Here is a 22,240-nt window from a genome sequence, read left to right as displayed (position 1 = left end):
AGACTGAAACATGAGTATCTTGATTTTGATGCGGTTGTTTGTGGTGTTTGCTTGTGGCGAGTTGAGAATTCTACAGAAAGGTTAGAATACCAAAGTGAAAACCTTTTTGTTAACTTCCGTGTGTGGGAATATTATGCAGTGTGTGCTTATTCTGCAGTCTGTGCCTTTGCTTAGCAGCATAATTTGAGTGAGAAAGCTAAGGGGAAAAGCATGTCAAATTTTATGCTTTTGAGATTAGATGTCTAAACAATGGCAAAATAGCAGATTACAATAATTTTATTTTTTAAATAATTATTTTGGGTCTAATTTGAAGAAGGCTCTTCTATGCGAAAGTGAATACGGGAACGCCATTTATTGATTTTTTTATTTTTATGTTTTTATTTCATGCTTCTTAAGGTCAAGGCAATATTGATACCATTTGGTGCAGTGTCATTGGCCACGTGTAGACTAATGGCTCTACCTATAAACTGCTGCTTTTGTAGCAGTTTTTCATTGTTAGGTAATGCCGTAGAGTCGTCTTGTCTATAGCTGTAGGAAGTAACACTCTAAGAGCTCCGAGTTCCTTTGCTGTCTGATTACACGAGTATTTCCTCATGCTTGTTAATACAAAGGAGGTTGCATACAGGCTCCTCCTTTTTGTTAGCGAGGTTGTACTTCAGCCTGCTTCTGCAATGGAATTTGTCCTAATTGTGGTTGCTTAATTTATGTACAATGTTTCTGGTTTCATTGGAAGAGAGGCATCATATATAAGAGATCTTGCTTTTCAGTGCGCTAAGTTCTTATCTTCAGACCTTTTGTGGAATATTACCTGAAGAAACTTGGGTTTTGGTTGGGTTTCAAGATTTCCACTTAAAATGGGGAGAGGGAAGTTTAAAAGTAATCTCACGTAGAAGCAGGTGCTTGTATCCCAACGTTGCCTGCTAACTTCCAGACCAAACCAGTGTAGGTTATGGAAGAATATAAACTCCATTAGATGGCCTTTGTTATGGAACTGTCGCCACGCTCTGAACTACAGCAGCACCACTGGCTGCCTCTGTAATGGGTTTTCTTGCTGCTGTCGTGACACGGCAACAATAGTTTTAGACACTTAAGATTTTTGAACTCTAGGAACCAGTGGAAACAGCTTGTTTGTGGTACAGCGATGAGTGTGACCAGTGAATCTCTGACAATCTGTCTGTCGAAGTTTGAAATGTGTTGTAGGCAAAAGACACTGATTCTGTTTCTGAGTGCTAGAGCTGCACTACAGAGACACTTATATTTTCAAGAACCTGCATCAGCTTTCAAAAGGAGAAAAATACTTCCTGTTTTATCTAGTTGGAAATTTCTTTACAGCTTTTGCTGTATTTTTTTCCTCTGGAAGTGTTCTAATCTGTAGCCTTCTGTTTGAGTCCTATGGCTCTGATACAAAATGGGTGATATGACAGATGGTCAGGTTTAAGTCATCAGGGGCCATTACAGACTGTGGGAAAGGAATCAGTTGCAATAGTTACACATTCTTACAATCTGTGGGCTATTTTCTTTTTTTTTGCTGTATTTCCCTCTTGGAGGAGAAATACAGAAGAAAGCAGTAGGTAGAGGAGTAATTTCACTCATTGAACAGAAGAGGATCATATAATAAAAGATATGAATAAGGCATTGTTTGATGGGGGGAAAAACCTGAGCAGAAATCTTTTCTCCAAAGAGTCTTCCTAACCAAGTTGTCTGACATACATAACTTCAAGCTGAAATTCTTCTGGTATGCTTTTAGGCTACGTTTTAGATTTGGGGGCATAAGTACTGTTGCTATTTCTGCCAAGGATTCTTTCTTTTTCATGATCCCTCAGTCTTTGCAGCCTCACAGTTACATTATTTAACTCCTTGTTATTAAGGTCTGAACTTGTTGGCTCAAAGCTGACTACAGAAAGTGACGTTAATGGATCTGACTCTCGTATACTTCATATTTCTAGCAATTTTAAAATAAAGGGAATTCAGTAGTAATTCTTGCCTATGGAGTTCCTGCTTCATACCTTCAAATGTGCTAATGAAATAATCAAGGCTTAGATATCTTGCCTGTAAGAAGGTTATTTTTTCATTTGTGCGCTAATCAAGTTGACAGGAGGCAAATCTGGGAGGCTGGTGATATGTTGGGTAGTGACTATTTTAAGCCTCCAAGACAGTTAAAAGTTCCCTTATCTTGGAATTAAAGCCTAATGGACTATTGTGATGAACAGGATTGATGGGACAGTGTGAAGTCTGATAGCTAAGAAGGGATTTTGACCATTACCTGAACTTTGATTCTTTATATATTTATTGGTTGAGGTTTGCTATGAATCCTTTGTGGGTCCTGAATTTAAACTTTGACAGAGTCTGAGTTTTGTAAAGGTATTGGCTGATGTAGGCAGAGAGTATGTTATAGTGAAACTGAGGGGAAATGGTTAGGATGATTTAAGGAAAACAGTCTGGAGTTGTAGATAATAAAGTGTATCACAGGTGTACTCCACTTCTGTTTTTTCTAATGAATTTATGAAAAAAGGAGTGTTTTCTGACATCCATAATGAGGTATATTCTTGAAGTTGGAATGCCACTGGGGTTGTTGCCTGACTCGCTGCTTTTGTTTGTCATTTTTTGTGTGAATTTGATGGTTTACAGCTTTTGGGAGTGCCTGTCATTGACGGTGGGCTTGCCAGCAAAACGGAAAATCCTCGTGGGTTAGACAGCTTATTCTCAATTTTGTTACACAGTTTAACTTTGCATTAGAAGCAAAAAAAGTGTAATTTTGTTGTAGACTTGAGGTCTCCACCAGAATTAACTTGTTACTCTATCTGGCTTTTATGTAATTTCCTTGTAGAAGGTCAAGGCCTTTAACCAAGATCCTAGTAGATCTCCATCTTTATAATTTCTCAGCATTTTAAAAATGTAGCTGAATATAGTTCTATATATGTCTTAGTCTCAGAATAAGAGAATTCTTACAAAGGTCTTTTACCCACAATGTCAAAAGCACTTAGTATGAGTAATTAGGACTTCTGTTTTTCTGCTGGAAGGATGCAAAATACGGGAATTTTGAAATCAGTCCTTGAAACATATTGCTTGTCTCTTTTTTGCTTGTTTTTGGTCTAGTATACTAAGATGACAAGACTAGATTATTTTTTTTTTCCCTTTATGGCTGCAGAGGTATTGATCTCCAGTAATACAGTATCTTGCACTTAAAGAATTGTCAGTCTTCATGTTTTTAAAATATCTGTTCCAAAAATGAAATCCTGCAGTCCAGCTGAAGTCACATGTGCTGACTGCATTAAGGGGCTGGGATTTTGGCAGAAGGCCTGTGCTGCTCAGATCGTATCTAATTGCAGATGGTATCCATTTGAACAATACCGGCAAAAGTTCTTCTGTGGAAATGGAAGCAGTGGGGGCAGGAGAACAGAAGATAATAGAGGGATTCTTAAAGACAGGAGAAGTTACAAGCTGCAAAATCCTACTAGTTAAGTTAATTTGGGAATGCAAAACGCTTTCCAAAGAAGAGGTAATGTCACCATCAAATTAGTAATTAAAAACGCCTACCAAAACAGTAACTAAGTAGGATTAATTTAAGAAAAGACCATCGTTGTTGTTTATTACTATCAGTTAGATACAACTTTAAGAAACATAAGATTTGTTTTCAAAAGCACCTGCTATGCAAGTGGATTCATTGACCTAAATGCTTTAAAATCATTTGGAATAATGTTCTGCAGAGCAGGTCTCTGTGGTCCCTGGTCCAGAGGTCACTGGTGGATCTGAGCGAGTGCCTGTGTCTCCTGTGCCGGTACCCACTCAGCACTGGGCACTGCATGGCTGTGCCCTTCCTGGTGAGAGAAGGGAGAAGTTAGTGAGCTCTGAGGACTTTCCATATTGATAATTAATTCCCTAGGGTGATCCCTCTGTTAGCAGTTCTTACTCTCAGTTAGCTTGACCCTGCCTAATATATTGTTTTCATGTTCTGCTTATTACAGAATATTCTCAAGTGAAACTTGGCATCAGTGGACTGTTAAGTTGCTTTTTTGGTGTTTTATTGATAAAATCCCATCTAATACTGAAACTTCTGAAATAACACTTTTGTCTTTTCCTCTGAGATAACTTTGTCACTCCTTTAAATAAATTTGAAAATTTATTTTCTTTAAATTATTGGATAGGTGGTTTATTGTGCTTTAGGTCAAACTCACAACTGGCTTTTTGAAATTAATAATTCAAGAATATGTCATGGGTGTCAGCATATCTTGATTGAATATGTTTTGTCTTTAACTCCTGCTTTTTCACTGTTTTGTTCAGAATGATTTACACCGATGCATCTTACCCACAATATATTAACTACTTACTGTCTGCCCCCTCCATAAATTACTGTTTTTGTGGTAGTGGGAAAAAGATTCTGCTGTGTAATACATGGGATGAAAGGTGAGCTATAGATCTAAGAGTAGTTTCTGTGTCAGTAGTTCTTGGACTCATTCTTGGATCAGGTTTTCAGATGTAACAGATATAAACCATGTTGGCAGCTGCTGCCTTGGATTATTGAAATTGAAAAGCCAAGTTATTCTGTGCCTTAAGACTTCCCCAGTGTTGCCTTGTTCTGGTGTGTGTTTTTGTCGCTGTTTGTTTGGCTGTGGATTTGCTTGGGGTTTTTTGGTGGAATTTATTTGATAATCCAGTCTGTAAATAAATAATGCATAAATAAAAACAAATGAAAATGAAGCAGGGGTTCAAGCTAGCAGCTACAATGCAGCATTTGGATACTCATCACTAGCAGAGAGTCCAGCTAGCTTCCTCTTTTAAAAAGCTGAATAATTATATGGAAAACGGAACTAATGAAGCAGGGAAACACGGAAGTATCCTACTTGGGATGTGTCCTCTGCAGTTGATGTGACATTAAGTGTGCACTAGATGAATGAAAATAGGGTTTAGCATCTTGTGGGTGCCAGTGACAGAGTAAAACAAAGTTCCCAAAGTGTAATTCATCTGCTATTGTTGTATTGTTGTATATTCTGATTTGCCATCAGCCTACACTTGGTGTAGAAGTGCACCTGCACAGTCTGGGTTATCTTGAAGGATATGAGTGCAACTGGATCCTCAGGTTAGGAATGAAAATTACCTATTTGGATTCTAACTCGGTAACAGTCTCTGTAGCTTGATAAGGTCGGAAGGTTCTTTTTGGACTGCTTAAGGTATTGGATGTTTAATGAAAAAAGACACAGGGGAGCAGTCCTGTCGTCCGGGAACAATAGTCACAGCTGCTGCTGTGGACATATGGCAGCCGGGTTCTCCAGCAGGAATCCCTGGCATTCAGAAAACTTCGTAAGGCATTCTGGAGTTAATTTGTAGAGGTTGAGGGGGGAAAACAAATATTTTTCTTCTAATGATTGTTTGTTTCATTTTTTTTTCTCTAAGGCCTCTAAGCATCTGGTCTAAACCTAAGTATTTAAATAAAAAAGAAGAATAGAGAAACATCTCATTTGAGTTTCCTTTCTGTTTGGTTTTTTTTTTTCCTCCGTTTTTTTTTCCTTTCAAGCTGTGTCCTGCTTTATGCAGTTGTTCTGGAGCAAAATAAAAATGGGTGGGAAAGCAGAACTTAACTTAAGGATTTTGATTTATGATGTGTTTGTCTAAATTAGTGATATTTGAAATACAATACTAAAATTGCTGATATTTGAAAAAGAAATCAGAACTATTCCAAGGTTCATAGAGCAAGATAACCTTATCAGTAATTCAGTCAGTACTTTATTGGTATACATTGACAGGGGATATTGTTAAATTTCGCCTTTTTCATTGTTATGTAGCTCTAAAAAGTCATAACCTCTTCACAGAAGCTTGATTGTAATGGGGGGGCAACTATGGTTTGCTGATCTTTTTCATTCTGATCTAATTTTTAACTGTTTTCTGAATGAAAAGACGCACTGAATGGAAAAGAAACCCTGTTGTGTGTGTATGTCCTCAGGAGAATTAAAAGTTTGTAAGTCTGGCTTTTGTAGTTTCACTAAGGTACTTCTATTATGGAAATAATCTTTGGTCTAAATTACTGATGAGAAAAATCTTTAAAAGAAACTGGCTTTTATTTAGACTAGCACTGAGTACATGTAGATAGTAAAATAATGGGAATTTATGTAGCATATGCTAGATAGGTAGAAAAGGCAAGCAAAGGCGTTCATTGTAGTGTCTGGCCTAATAGCTTTCCTTTTTTTTTATTTATACTTCTATTGCTGTGTCATTTTCAATGGAAGTGCAGAATAGGTGGGAGGATTCCTTTTCATAGATAGATTTCAGTCTTGACTCTCAATCTGTCTCTGAAAGAGTATGAATAATCTTAGATATGTCAAAAAAATAAGCATACCCTATTTCTGATGACTTCTGCCTGACAAAAAGCATTGGTTCTAAAAGCATGTTTTGTGTAGTGTTTTTTTTTCTGCATACAGCTTGTTTTTCTTTTTTTTTTCTTTTTTTTTTAAGTGTTTCCCATTTTTTATGCTTGCATCATGCACAATGGGTTGTCTTGGGAAAATAAACAGCAATGGAGGAAAGTCACTTAACCCCTACCCTGATTTTCTCATCTGTAAATCCTCCCAACTGTGGTTAAAACTAAGTGAATGCTTGTCCAATATGTTAAATATTACATTGCATTTATAGTAGATGTGTTATCAAAACAGGCTATTTTATGGGAACATAAATTATGTGTCATGTGGAGGATGCATGAATTGTCTTGCCGTTGAGGTTGAATTGGGAACTAACTGGAGAAGAGAAAAAGTACTGGAATTTTTTTAGGTGCTTGTTTTTCCTTCTAAAGCTTTTCTCATGATTGTATAAAAATAACTTGAGAAGTGTTCATTCTGCAAGAAAAAAAAAAAAAGAAAAAATCTGTTTTGGAAGATGACTTTGGGAAGGTGGGAGAAGATGAAAATTTAATGATTTTAAAATGTTAGAAGTACAAATAATGAGCATGGAGCGAGACTGTGGGATGGCTAGAATGTTCCAGCCAGTGTTAAATGTAGTTGGACTACATTTAAAAAAATGTCATGGAGTTTGTACAGAACTATAGTAGAGAGAGATAATGTTACTGATGAACTCCAAAGAGTTTTCTGTCAGTGGTGACTAAAAGGGGAAATCCTGCCCCTTCGGAACTGGTGCCCACTGACACAGAATTAGGGCTTTAGAGATGATTCTTTTTATCAAATGCTTAAATAATGTGCCACCTTCCAGTATGCAAGTAGAAGTAAAGAAAACGCAAATTGGTCACTACTTTAAGGATTGGGTATTTTCACTATATGAATCCTTTAAGATGTTGAGGCTGGCAGAACTGACTCCCCAGGATTCCAGTGCTACGTGATGTCCTCTTAATGCAGCGCTGGTGCGTGTCTGAAGGTCAGAATGGCCTTTGGAAAAGACCATTGGCTCTTGGAGATGGAGTCATGTAAAAGCAGGGGGTGAAGTGAGATACTGTTTTATGTGCCTTGAAGCAGAAAACATGTGAGGAAAGAATTCAGCTCAACTCCCAAGCACTCAGCCACGTACATACACAGACCTGATACGCATCTTCTCTAATAGGATGTTTTCAGGTAATCAGTTGACCATGGAAGTTTTGGAAAGGCTTTGGTTGAGCGTCTCAGCGAGGTAGAACAGTTTGGTTCGACTGGCTCCTGCTTGGTGCAGAGCCTGCTGGCGTGCCCTTCTCCCTGAACACCAGCTGGAGAGATGGTATTTATAGCACTTGGATCTGTAGGAGCAGCTGAGGATGAGCGCGGCTTTCTAGCAGCTTCTGGGAGTGAGCATTTGCCTTGCTCTGGTGCTATTGAGCCCAACGCCCTCCCCCATCCAACCTTTTTCCCAGTACAGGGTTGAAATTCCACAGTGGGGAGAGAATCCGGTTGAATTCCAAATGAGCTGTTCTTAGCTTCTACTTGGTTTCCTTCCCTTTTAATGATTTGAAAAATGCAAACAATGCTTTGAAAAGCAAGCGCTGCTTTACAAGCTGGAAGTGTCCATTTCCCTTCATTTATCTCTTATAATAACAACCCTGAAACTCTGTCTTATAAAAACAGTATAGCCATATATCTGATTGCAACGTATGCCTAGGAAAGAAGCCTGTATTAAATGTGTCTTTGGGGTGTTATTCACGTTCCAGCGAATAAAGAATGCCTGCTCCACCCTGCTCTCAGTAATGAACGTGTTCTCATTGTTGTCATTCCAGTCTACAGATGGCGCAGATATATTTTCCAGAGCCGTGCATTTTAAGAGACTGTGTATATTTAATGTTAATTTGCTCTTGTGGAGTCAATTCTGAAAGCCCCAGATCTTTTATGTTGGTTAAATTGATTATTCAGCCATAATAAAATAAAACTACTGCTTATATTGATTCAAATAGAGTTTAAAGAAGGCACAGAAATGAATTATTTGGTATTTATTTCCCTGAATGTTACCCCTTCCAAAGTTCTGTCTAGACTAGTGTGGTTTTTTGAAAATTTCTGCCTATTTCTTTACCATTGATTAATGAGAACTAAAGCAAAGACAGGACAGAGATTTTCTTGCTAGCTGTTATCTCCCAATACGTGTTGGCATTTGGTAGGAATGTGTGCTCTGTGCAGGTTACTGCTGCCACTAGGGGAATTATTGAGGCTGGTGTGGTGCCTCTTCCGTGAGATAAAACCTGATTTTATTTCATATGTAGAAATTGAAGAGGCTTTATGCTTTCAGCATTGACCCTTAGCAATGGAAATGGAAGATGTAAATGACAGAAAGCAGGCTGTGTTGCAGAGTGGTGGAAATTCACTTCCTCCAGTTTCATACCTGACTTTCACCGTTACTGGGTTTTATTTCTGATTAGTAATTGCTAGTGGGTTTTTTTGTGGTTGTTTTTTTTTTTTTGTTGTTGTTTTGTTTTGTTGTTTTTTGTTTTTTGTTTTTTTTTAAATATTAATCTATCAGTCCGTCTGTCCCCCAGCACAGACTGTATATAAGCTAATCCCAGGATTTAGCCCAAGTTAAATCTGTCTGCTGGTGTTTATCTGAAGGGCAAACTGCAGTTAGCCAGTTTTTCACTGGAGCACCCTTTGGTGACTAATGTGTGGCATGTCTGATGGCAGAACGCCCTGTGCTGTGACTCCGCTCACGGACAGAGGTGGAGCTGTTGAATCTGGAGAGTTGGCTTTAAATGCGGTGAGGGGTAAGAGAATAATTACAATTCTTACCTCTTCTGTCCTTTGCGCTCTTTTTCTTTCAAGAGCTTATTGGAAAGAATTGCTGTTATCCCCAGACACTGAACTGCACGTCGTTTCCAACCTGTGAAATGTGTGATGTGCTGAGGAGCAGTGCTGACTGGGATGAAAACAGATTAGGCTTGGACTGCAAATTCAGTCCCATTATAATCTGACATAAGATTTAAGTGGTTAAAAAGTAGTTTTGGTCGTTCTTTGTGCCTGCAAAAATATTTATGTGGCTGAGTAGATGGGCTGATCTTGGCTAAACTTGCTTGCTTTTTTTTTTTTTTTTTTTTTTTTCTCTGTAGATTTCCCACTGTCTGTTTAATTGGTTAGTTTTAATGGAGAATAGAAGTGTAAATCCAGAAATAAAGGCTTGAAGTTGGAATGTGATTGTGTGTGTGTGTGTGTTTAGGAAGGGGTGTGAAGACAGAGAGCGCTGCTTCCAGTTTAAAGTATCACAGAAGACTGTAAGTCCGCATCAGCTCTCCGTTGTGCGCCACGGTCTGGTTATAATTGTAAAAGAAAGCGTTTATTTGAATTTCTTTTTGAATTTCAACCTCAACAAATGAGGATTGGATTGTAATAAAAATGAGATATCCAAAATGACAATAGGAATGCAAAATAATGTATTATAAAATACATGGGTACTGTTTCAATAACGAAGTGATCTTTCAAAGTTTGCTAACAGTTTTTGCTAAAATTAAAAACTAGCAATGATTTTGACCTTATAGATTTGAAAGGGTGAAAGTGTATGTTATTTTTGTGCTAGCTGATAAAGCAGATGGTGGATGGTTTGGAAAATGTTAATTAAGGAAGAAGTAGGATGGGCTGTGGAAGTACCTTATGCCAAGAGAAGAAGTTGCCTGTTTAAGTAAGGGCATGTTAAAATTCAGATATATTGTGGAGATTGGTTTGTTACTGTTGATACAGCACATCTAAAATCATAATTCCTTAATGGATTGTGCTCCCACTTCCTCCTTATCTTTTATTAGGCTGTACTGCTCCTATGATATACTTATCCTATACAAGGACTAATTAGTTGAAATATGTGCATCTTATGTCATGATACAAAATTTGAGATTATTTGCTGTGAAGAAACTTGTTTTAAAACTGTCGGTTTCCTTACCTTTTGGTCAGTGATATAAAACTCATATTTGTAGTTACAGGTATCAAGAAAACCCAACCAAAGTAACACAGATAGGCAGGTAAAAAGAACTGTTTAAATTATTTGAGCTTCAGGGAATATATGGAATACTCCTGCTTAGAGGCACCTTGGATGGCGGGAAGCAGCTCTGTATGGCTTCCTGTGTAAGTGTAAGGAGAAATAAGATTTACAAATGCAATCTGTGTCTCTAGGTTGGGATGGCAGAGGATATTAAATAAACTGCTTCAAATTAAATGGTAATGCTGCATAGCTATTCACACAGTGTACTTTTATTTGAATTTTATATCCATTTATGGCATGTAATTACTTCTGCTTATTCTATTTGCTTACCAAGGTAGAAAACTGATGCAAATATTATGTCTTAAGGTGAATGAAGCATATTATGCAAAATTTCTGGAAATTCATAATTCAAATTAAGAATGAAAAAAGGAATAATGTGGGCATTTATCTCCCTCAACCAAATCAACAATCTGTAGAGTATATTTTTAAAACATGAATATTTCCATGCCTTTTTCTCGGCCTTCCGTTCCAAAGAGAAATGCTGGACATTAATCCAAACTGTGGTTGTTGCTTTGATCCGGGAAGAGTTTATAGACGCTGCAGAAGGAAAATAGTATCTTCAGCTTGTTTCATCCCTTCCATTTTCTGTTTGGTGCAAAAAGCTTAACTTGTGGAAAGCTGAAAGAATCCACATGAGCTAAGAAGTTGGCTCTTGGTGAAGGAAGGGGCCTGAAAAAGTGATTGAGTTTCTCAGAAACTGGCCGCTTAGGCTGACTCCAACGCTCAAAGTTGCTCCGGTGCCGTGCTGATGGTAACTAATTATAGCTGCAGCACAAAGCCTTAGTGTCGGTTTGCAAACAGAAGAGTTAATTGCCACATTGGACCTTTGAAATAGCAGATAAACAAATTTATTCTGTAAGATAAAAAGGCCATTAATGTGTTCCTGCTGTGATCGTCTGCTTTATTGCCTTTCTCATTTCCTGAGGCTCTGTAATTAAACCATTAGCTTGTGTACCATGCCGTCAGTCGGCTGTGGTGAGAGGAGATAGATGATGACCTATTTCATGATTCACTAATACAATTCATCTTGGCCTTGCATGGTTTAAAAAAACAAATAAAATAACCAAAAAGCTTTTAGTGTTCTTGTGGGTACTGGAGACACTGGAAACAGTCCTCTTAACTTTTAAAATTCTATTTGTTTTCTTGTTCAGCTGAAAACACAGCTTGCTGAGTAACATGGTGCATAAAATCAAGGTTGCCCACTCAGTCTCATTTCTGCATAATCATACTTGTTTTTTTCAATTTGGCATATGAACTTTTAGGATAACTCTTACCTGTACTATAAGAAGTCTTTTAATTTCTTCAGGAATATCCATTAGCTTCCTTTTAAAAGTAACTAGATTTCAGGCATTTGCTTGTCCCTCCGAAGAAGATGCTTGGTGCCATAGACACCTTTGAGTCAGGTCAGTTGCTTCAGTTTGAATTCCTGGCTTCTGAGCTGCTTCATCGTCTTCTTTCAGGTCTCTTATCTCACATTATTGCGAATCTGATCACTTGGTTGAAACTTGGACCACATCAGACAGGACTGATTCTTGTAGCTACCCACTTGGTGCTCAGGATTCCAACTGAAGAGGGTTTCAGTCTGATCAAAATCCATTGAGGTCGTAATCTTATATTTTCTCAACCAGCTCTGCTGGGTTCATTTGTAGACAGACTGAGAACTCTGTTAAACCAGTGATTCTGTAAATGGAGGATGTAGAGTCTGTGTAAGAAACAGGAATGGGAATAAACAGACTTCAGGCTTGGACTAGGAGCTGTGTGAAAAGGCTTTATGACTGGATGGCAGTGGTGAGGGACAGCATGTGGAGTTCCTGGCAGCCAGGAGGTTTTCTCTGACCCCTTTCTGTTGCAGTGGAAGGTTTTGGCCAGGCAGCTGCATTCCCAACCGCTGACAGAGCTGCCTTCTTGCATGTTAATCTCCCTTTCCTGATATGCTTCTCAAGATATGCTTTGGAAAAACACACGTCCGAGAAAATAGTTCTCAAAATAGTGAGCTGGACGTGGAACTTAGGAGGAGCTGAGGAAAGCCTAAGAAAATAATAATAATAACAAAAAAAGGGCAGAGTGGAACCACTTGTATAAATCATGGAGCCTGAACTTCACGCTTCACAAATGTGGTGGATGAAATTTAAGCTTGAAGCAAGTAGGGTGAAGCTGTAACATCAAGCTTGTAGTGCCTTTCCAGACACTAAGCCTGTTGCATAGCTAGAGATCTTGTCTTTCATGGGTGGTCAACGTGCCTTTACGCACACCGAGCTGAGTGGAAAAACTAGCTATTCTTCTCATTAAGAGTCTGGCTTCTTTGCTTGCTTTTTTGGAAGTGGTGGACATTTCCTAGAGATTTTTAGTTTTTTTAAAAACAAATAGTGGGAAGTGTGTATTTTCACTTCAAACCTGGTTTTGAATAATACTGGAACTTGTGCTGGTCGTTCTGTTTTCTGTTTCTGACGCAGTAGAATCCTAGGAGGCAATTTAAATCTTGATTCCTTGGAAGGACCAAGTGCAGCTTTGCCTTGGCCAAGAGAAATGTCCCTTTTGTTTATAAACAACAATATAAAAATGGAAAAGAAAAAGACCAATGAATACTTGCTTATTTCACTGTTGATTCTAAGAGGAGACAAATCAATCATGCCATGAGATAAAATAAGTGAGATCAAACCTCTTTCGTGATTGCATTTGCACCTTAATTTGCACCAGTTTTATTAATGTGCCGATGTGACATGCAGGTAACTAATGTGTGTTTTTAGATTGTGATTAAAAACACGATTCTTGGTCAGCAAAGCTGTAGCCAGGTTTCTGCTTGTCTTGATTCCCTTCACAGTTTGCCAGACTGGGAGTTTCCCATTTCCAGGACAATGTTGTAAATGCACTGTACCAGTAAAGATAGTTTGCTCCTCTCTTTCTCCAGCCATGACTCCTCTCACAAGAGGAGTATCAAGAGTTTGGGTTAAAATCATTTGCTGTTGAGATTAAGGAACAGAATGTATATTGTCAGGAAAGGTGCTGGCAATAAATTTTTTTTCATATATCTGCTTAGAATTGTGTTATACAGTACACAGGAATAGGTTCTGTTACATAGGAATGGGTTCTATTTATTGCTGCTTTTGTCTACTTTTAATGGTTAGATTACTCTTCCTTGAATTTATAGCCCAAAATAATTGACGAAAATAATGTTGTTCACCCCCAAAGGTTGTTACATTGAATTAATGTGGAGATTGGTTTTTATTTGTACTGCTTCTTTGGGGTAGGAGTTTCTCAGTACAAAGCATTACTTCTTCCTTACCCTTCAGAGTTTTGACGTTAAGTATTAAATGAGAAGTTGTTGAATTGTAGCAGTCTAGATTACACTGAAAAGAGAGAACTGATTTAAGTTTGGGACAGGGGAGCTGTCTTCTGGGATTTGGTAGTTGTTCACTTTAACTTTAGAACTGGTTTAATAGTGCGTGCTGTAGATGTACTGCTGTTTGGTCAAAACCAGTAAAGGGAAACTAAAGCCATATGATTGCTTAGGTTACCGGTTTGTTATGTGTTGATGCCCGTGTTGCTATCCAAAGCCACAAACATTTTTGCCATTTGATCCTGTACTGGTGCAAGGCATATTATTCATTGGCTTTGCATGTCTGTCAGCTTGTGTAAGGCAAGAATGTCAGCACAAGGTGCATCCAAGTGAAATGGAGTTGGCCCCAAGAAATAGAGTAGCAACTGTTGCTATTTGCAATCCAGGCAGTGATCTTTTCTCCACATTGTAATTTTGGACAACAGCCCTGCTCAGGGACACAGCATCTGGTAGAGGAGTGATTTAATTTTAATGGGGATTCTGTAACCACATTTTCAGAGATTTCAGCACAACATGATGTTAAGTTCATGTTTGGAATGGGAAGAGATATGGGAGTTATGATTTTTATTTATCACAGAAGGAAAGGGAGAAGCCCCTGTCTCCCAAAGCACAGCCTAACTGGAACGAATACGTGAGAAATAAGCATCCTTTGTTTAGGATGACAGGTATCAGGATGTAAACCATCCCCAGGAAGACTGTCACCACCTTTGTATAGCTTCTTTGTAGATTTTTTTCGCACGTACCATAAATTAGTGTATCACTGCCAAAGGTAGATTGCTGCTTTACGTGCAGATGGGTATGTGTAAATCTAAGGTGGTTTATCTAATTTTGATATCCTCAAGAGTATGCCTTTTCAGAATTCTTACTTACACAGATGGTGTTGAAAACAGCTGCTGGAAGGAATAGATTTAAGTATTTCCAGCACTGCAGTAATGAAAAGAAGAAAGCAGTAGCTCTTCACTTCTGTAGCAAGAGCTGTGCTTATAAACTATCCTCCTTGGAATATAGAAAATACAGATGTTCTGTATGCCATTAAAATGACAGCTGAATCCATTGTATATTACTCTCCTCCAGGCAGAGGTTATAGAAAGCTGTTTTGTTGCTGGGAAAGAAAAAAAAAAAAACTAAAACAAACAAAAAACAACTCCCCACAAAAAAACAAACCAAACAACCTAAAAGGAATCTGGAAGATCTTTCATTAATTGTGGGGAATGCGCATGTGTGGGTCAAATATTGAAAGAATTAGAGGACCTGAGAAAAGGAAAAGGGTATAAAATTTCCAGATGTACTGACATGAAGAGAAAAAGTGGCATTTTTTGGGTGGTGTTTCCCCCCCCCCCCCCCCTCCCCAAAGTGTGGTTGTTTGTTTTCTGGTATTTGTGAAGTGCTCACTGACTTAGCTTACCTGAAGATTCTTATATATGAATTCCTTGGAAAGCAAATTAAGTCAAGGATTGCAAGAAATGAAAAGGCAATTAGAGATCAGCTTTTTGAATGGGACTTAAGAAGGCCATAACATAGGAACTGTACACAAGCATTTTTTTTATTCTAACTCTTTGTGTGTATGAAACTCATCATAGGGTCATATATTATATGGAAGTTCCAAAGACAAAAAGTGCACAGGTTGGTTGGAGGTCACTGTGGGATTCAGTGGCTATATACACTAAGAACACTTATCAGTAATTTGGTTGGTTCAATTAATACCAGTCCTATTAAGAATCTGCCTGTAGGCTTTGTGTGTGTAAAAGAACATTGAAATAAACTATGTGGATAATCCCTGAAATGTCTGTAGATCCCAACTTTTTTCATATCTTCTTCAATACCCTGAAAATACTGAGCTGCTTAAAGCAAATCCTCCTGCAGTGAGCCCTTGTACTCTGTAACGCGTATTTCGAAATAGGCTTGAATCGCGCTGCTGTGAAATCACCAGGGATTCTTGAACTCTGTGTTTTGGGTCTTCCTTCTTGCTAATGTCCCTCAGCTCCTAAAAGCCTGTCCCATTCTTAAAGCCAAGGGACCAGGATGACCTACTTCTGGCTTTCTGTCCGACAGAATAATTTTCTGCAGCAGCAGCAGCATTCCTTCTAGGAATTTTTTTCCTTGACTTTTTTCAAATGAGGCTTACAGAAATACCGTGTTAGGAAGCTGAGTCTATTGCTTCAATCTTACTACTCGTGTGCAGTGTGGCAACTCTGTGAATACTCAGATTGATGGATTGAGTGTTGGCAAGCTCATTAGTTATGCTCCTAAATGTTGTTAGCTAAGAGTTTGAATTTTATTTCCTGTAGGTATTATCAACCCAAAGAATCCTAAGGAAGCACCAAAGTCCTTCAGCTTTGACTACTCTTATTGGTCCCACACATCGGTAAGTTCTTTGATTTCTTAAAATACTCTCCAGCAATGTTCTGTTCTAAATATTCGAAGGATGCTCTTAGAGCAGTTTTGCCCTTAGACAAGTGAAAGCTGCTCAAGGACAGATGTGGTCTGGGTTCCTGTCGCGGTTTGGGCCAGTGAAATGAATGACAGATGCTCTCCCCAACCTCTCCCTTCAGGCAGAGAAGGATGAGAGAAAAGAAGACTTACAAGTTTAAAAGAAACTAAACTACTTTAATGAAAATATTAATACTAAAATCTAATAAGAAAATAATGAAATATATTCTCTTGAATTAAATGAGTTCCCTTGGCGTATCTGGAAAAGACACAGTAGTGATCCATGTGTCTGATAGCTGCAAAAGCAATAAACTCTCATCTGGCTGCTCTGCCCCACCCTCCTGTGAATTGGTGCTGAGCTCTTGCTGACTTCCAGTAATTGTTCCACAGCAGAACTGTGTTGTTCTACCATCTACCCCTCCCCTGCCTTATTTTCTCAAAAGATATAGGAAAAAAAAAAAGGGATAATGCATTTGTCCGAGGTTAATTTTAGTAACTTGGATGGTGCAAATAAGACTTAATATTTCTGAGCAAATCTGTGGCCAACAAGATTGTTTTGATGATGTTTTTGTAGCTGACAGTCCTTTATTAATTTTTACTGACTCTTTGAACTCATTTTGATTTTTCTCCCCTCACTTCCGTCCTCCCAATACCCTAAATCTGGTTTGTGAGTGATCTTGCACAAAACTTTTCCAGTAGTGTAACAAAGTTCACCACACAGAATTGGCTGGTTTCTCTGTGGAGGCTGTTTCCTCAGCAGCAATGCAGTGGCCCTGCAAGGGCTGTCATTGCCGTTCTTCTCCAGCTGGTGCTGCCTTGGGAAAAAACTGTGTGTAAAAAAAAAAAAAAGAAAAAAAAAGAAAAAAAAAGTGCTGTTTGCCTCTTCCGAAGGGATTGCTCCACAAAAAACAAGTAGGAAAAAAAACCTGCTGCTTTTTCAAATGTTACTTGAACGATAGGATAAGACTCTATTTATTCTGTTTTCATGTCTTTTCAGCCAGAAGATCCCTGCTTTGCGTCTCAGAGCCGTGTGTACAATGATATTGGGAAGGAGATGTTGCTGCATGCCTTTGAGGGCTACAATGTATGCATTTTTGCCTATGGACAAACTGGAGCTGGGAAGTCCTACACCATGATGGGCAAGCAGGAGGAGAGCCAAGCAGGCATAATCCCCCAGGTAGACCAAAACCCAGAAAAGGAATTTGGTTTTTATAGCATATTCAGACACATACTTGCTGATACGTTCTTTTTATATGGCAATAACGGTTAACAGCGAATCACAGCTTACTTCTGAAGCGAGAGAAATCTAGTCGGGGAAAAGCAGCATTATTTTCCCTCTGTTACCTTTTTTTTTTTTTTTTTTTTTTAAATTGTGCTATACACTCTGCATATTTTTTTCCTACATCCAATTTCTCCACTTCCCCAGCAAACTAGTAAATCAAGATGTCTTGTTTCCTTCTCTGACTTGAGCTAGGACAGCACTTAAGCAACTTGATTCAGCAGGAATTCAAAAGGTGGTATTACTGATGAACATACCAGAAACTTTTGTGGAAACAAGTTTCCCAAAGCTAAAACCAGAATAGTATATCTTGGTAAGAAGTTAAGAGTATCAAAATATTGAGAAAAAATATTTAGGGTAACTAAGCACAGCCCAATGCTATTTTCCCCCTGAAATTTGTTTTTGACATTTGCCGTGAAATCTGAAGAAGTTGAGATACCCCCACAAGCAATTTTGGCTGGCAAGAATTTATACCGTCACCATGAATTTAGCATTCTATAGCTGTGTTGTGTGGCACTTGCTCTAAGTCCAGGCCTTCCCCAATGTGTAGGTGCTGAGAGTGGTCCAAGTTTCTTGGAAGACAGTGCATTCCTCCATTCCCAAAATAGAAATCTGAGGTTGGGTTTCAGTTTTAATAAATAAATATGCTGAACAGCTTGAGCCCTCACTCTGCTGCTGGTTTGCAGTAGACCTTGGCCCCGTGCCACAGGTGTGAAACAGACAATACCGTGGGCATATGTGCTGAAATAGGTTGCAAATGTTCTGGTGATTTGCTTAAAAGAATGTTGAAAGAGCTAATGTGATGAAGGACAGAATTGTTATAACTAAGTATTTTGTTTTTAAGAGAGTAATGTAAAGTGACAGTGTAACAGGTGAAATGAGCTGAAAATTCATGACAACACTTTCACGCTAGAACATTTTGTTGTAATCTTGATATTCCTATTTGTTTTTCTGAAACTTCAAATACATACAAATTAAACATTGTTCTAAAAAAACCCAACTTAATAATACTGCTGTAGATTTAATAATGCTCCTTTTATCTACTACCATTTTAAAACAAAATCATTTCTCTCCAATTTCCCTGGGAGGCCTTCTCATAAAGGTACAAAATGAATTATGTGTTCAGGGAGACTTTGTTGAATGTTCTCTTTCTTGTCACATACGCAGAAGGGAACAGCACAATCAGGTTCCAAGTAATGTAGGTTGTTGACATTAAATTCATACGTGTTGGCAAAATTCCCTGTCTGCCAGTCCCTAGTGTGAAACTTTATGATACTTTAACCATGTGTTGACCGAATACTTCAGAGTGTATACCTCAAAATGGCCTGTATTCTTCATGATCTATTTATTTTCTGTACAGTTGCATGTAGATATCTGTTCCAGAAACCTCTTCCTACTCCTATTCCTCTCTGTAGCCATAGTTTTTCACGTCCAAATACATATCCATGGCTTGCCCACTGTTCATTTCTTCTTCCTTTATTATCTTAATTTTAGGCCTCTCAGTTCTTTGTAGACAAGCACCCTTGAAGCAGTAGGCTGCTGATAGTTTAAGTATCCTTCGTGTGAAGATACTGCTAACAAGCTTTGAAATAATTTCTGCCTGTTGATTGAAACCTGAGTCCTGGAACTTAAGCACACTGAATAAAGAGACTGTTGTTTTTGTCAGACTAGGAGAGGGTTAAGGATTTTAATCATTCCTTTCTAAAATTACTTCCAATTTCAGTTATTACAGGCTTTTTCTAATTTTATAGTACAGAATAATAATATTGGTTAAACCTAGAACAATTGCTGAGATACTATATAAAATAAGGTTGATTGATAGTGATGTGGAATTGAGATAAAGTGTCTTCCCAGTGAGGCTGTATGTGGTTGATGGAGTAGGTTCTTCTTCCCCCTGCCCTCTCTCTGAAGCCAATTTTATGACATGTCATAGTAGTTACTTGTTACTACTCAGTGAAGACTAATTTCTGACTTGGGTTTAATCTCTTTCCAGCTCTGCGAAGAACTGTTTGAGAAAATCAATGACAACAGCAATGAAGAAATGTCATATTCTGTAGAGGTGAGTATGGTGAGGGATCAAAGAATATCTATGTGCTGGGTATCAGACTGAGCTCAGATGCTGTAATCGATAAGTAATTGATGTGGCATTAAGATGCAGATTTTTTTATTTAATTTTTATTAAGCTTTTTGTCTTTTCTGTTTCATGTTTGAGGCAAATGTAAATAATACCTTTCTGGGACTTCTTTTTTCCCCACCAGAAAATTAACATACCTTTACCTGTGTAGCAATTCTGAAAGAAATGATGGGCTGAAAAACCTCAAGATGCATTTACAGATTTTTTTTTTTTTTTTTTTTTTTTTTTTTTGTCTACCGGATGGAAGACTACCTGTTTCTTGCTGATTACCGTAGTCATAATTTATACCCTATTTCTCTACAGGACCTGTTTAGAGTAGCTTAGTCATGCAGTCTTACCTGACATCTGTTAGTAAGTTTAGTTTACATAAAAAATTATTCAAGCCATGCATACATAAGAAATTTGTCAGTACTTAGTTTCTCTGAATTATTATCCTTACTTAGATTGGTTTGGGTTTAGAAAGTGGTTTTCATATGCTGTCATGCTACCCCCTTTCTTTTTCAGTCTTGTCTCCCTGCCCCGCTCTAAAATAAAATACAAGCGGCAGCTTCGTAGGAACAGTTTTTTTCTTTCTTTTACTGTCCAAAAGAATGAAAATCTCACAAATACGCAGAGGAGGGAGACAGTTAGACAGAAATAGTGATGGGTATGGAATCTGTTGGATATAGAATTCATTTTCTGAATTGTACTTATGCAAAAAGAGATCTTCAATCTCTAAATTTCTAAACCTGCTCCTTGTATCTAATCTTTCCACAGAAAGAAAGTGAATAACTTACTGTCTCTTCTAATATTAAATGTCTTGACTGCTGCTGTAGCGGCTAAGTACCTGTTGAACTGCGATAAGCCTAGTGCCATAAGAAACATAAAAATTAAAGAATGCATTTAAAAATGGTCTTAGCTTTATAATTTATTTTAGAGGGCGCAGGTTTAAGATTACTTTAGTTTGAATAATTGTGCTGCTCACTCGGGAATATAGCAGGATGTGGGTACAGCTGAGAAACAAAAGTTGCTTCTGGATCCAAAGAAATTAATTGTTTTCCACTCTTAAGTTTGCTTTGGAAGTTTGTGAGAGAGATTCCTTGTAGGCAGACTCTTTTTACCGTCTGTCTTGTTTGCCTCTTTAGAAAGCTGGTTTTGCTGCTGTGTCATATTAAAGCTGTTAAGATGATTGTGAACTCAAGCGTATAATTTTTAATTAAAACACCAATGTTTTTTGAAATGGTGAGGGATCTATATGTGGATGCAAGGCCTGCAGCTTGTGTTGGAGTCTGATGCGTGAGACAAGTGACTCTTCTTGCCTTCTGCCGTTGTCTCAAGCTGTTACATGAGCTGAGACACCCACCTACAGCTTTCCCGTAGTGGACTGGGGGAGTCTCTGCCAGTGGCACCCTGAAATGCTGCAGAGCTGCTTGCAGAGGAAGCCTTAAGAAACACTAAATTGTCCGTGCAAATTCCTGTTTTCAGGTGAGTTACATGGAGATTTACTGTGAGAGAGTCAGAGACTTGTTGAACCCGAAGAACAAAGGGAATTTGCGGGTTCGAGAACATCCTCTGCTTGGACCATACGTGGAAGATCTGTCCAAGTTAGCAGTCACGTCTTACACAGACATTGCAGACCTCATGGATGCTGGGAACAAAGCCAGGTAAGTGATGGTAGCGTGTTACATGTTTTTCTCTCTGTAGGGATATATGGCATATAGCAGCAAATCTAAAATCTCTTCTGTGATGCAGTAGCACTTTTTAAAAAACCTCATGTCACATGAGGATTATTGCTGAAATATACACTGATGAATGCTATTAAAAGGCTGAAATTGATTTTTGTGCTGAAATAGTGCTGCAAAATGCTGCGTAGATATTTAAACCTTGTAAAGCCTTGAGATAAAGTATGTAAATAATTATACTGGCTTTTAGTTCTGCCTTCGTTGTGTGCTGTATCACTATATGGGCATAAATAAACATGGGAACCCAGTCTCCTCTTTCATTCATTCAAGTGGTCAGGACTGAAGTTGGCTTCTAGCTTTAGGTTCTGGTTCATTAGTAGTTGTTTTCATGTCAGCTGTAGGCTCTATTTAACGATGTGTGGGAAAGACTGATGTAAATGCTGCTCCTGTTATCTTGGGTGTTTGAGTGTAAGGTAGATTGAGTACACTGATTGAGGAGGCTCTGTTTAAACTGTGATGAAGAGGGGAGTAATTCAGGAGTGGAAAATCAAAGGGTTTGATAATGGTATTTGGTGTGGCTTGGTCTTGGTTACAGGGCAGAACATCAACGCTGTGGCCTCCTGGTCTCATTCCTCTACAGCTGCGTTCAGCCCTACGGGTAGTTGTACTTGCAGCTCAGAGGCTACTGTTTTCTGAACACGTCTGTATCTGTTCATGTTACAGGACTGTGGCAGCTACCAACATGAATGAAACCAGCAGCCGCTCCCATGCTGTGTTTACAATTGTCTTTACTCAGAAAAAACATGACACAGAAACTAATCTTTCCACAGAGAAGGTATGTTACAGATAAGTGGCGTTCTGACTGTTTGTCACAAATCTTCCCAGCAGTGACTTAACTCTTATTGGCAGTATTATGAGAAAATGAGAATGATTTTTTTTTTTTTTTTTTTTTCTGGTGTTTTGTTTAAGGGTGAACTTGCTGT

The 22,240-nt window shown here is 38.3% G+C and overlaps 1 protein-coding gene across 2 annotated transcripts in view; it reads left to right on the top strand.

The window, feature by feature from the left end:
- KIF1B (kinesin family member 1B) overlaps positions 1-22,240 on the top strand; it is a 90,302-nt gene that overhangs the window by 6,363 nt on the left and 61,699 nt on the right. For both annotated transcript variants that reach the window (XM_074161427.1, XM_074161428.1), the window contains exons 3-7: positions 16,042-16,118; positions 17,181-17,360; positions 19,456-19,521; positions 21,061-21,239; positions 21,981-22,092. In XM_074161427.1, the coding sequence (XP_074017528.1) occupies positions 16,042-16,118; positions 17,181-17,360; positions 19,456-19,521; positions 21,061-21,239; positions 21,981-22,092 (614 nt within the window). The remainder of the gene's footprint in view (positions 1-16,041; positions 16,119-17,180; positions 17,361-19,455; positions 19,522-21,060; positions 21,240-21,980; positions 22,093-22,240) is intronic.

The sequence above is a fragment of the Numenius arquata genome, chromosome 20 (genome assembly GCF_964106895.1).
Source record: "Numenius arquata chromosome 20, bNumArq3.hap1.1, whole genome shotgun sequence".
NCBI lineage: Eukaryota > Metazoa > Chordata > Aves > Charadriiformes > Scolopacidae > Numenius > Numenius arquata.
This window is presented reverse-complemented; position numbering and strand designations above follow the sequence as displayed.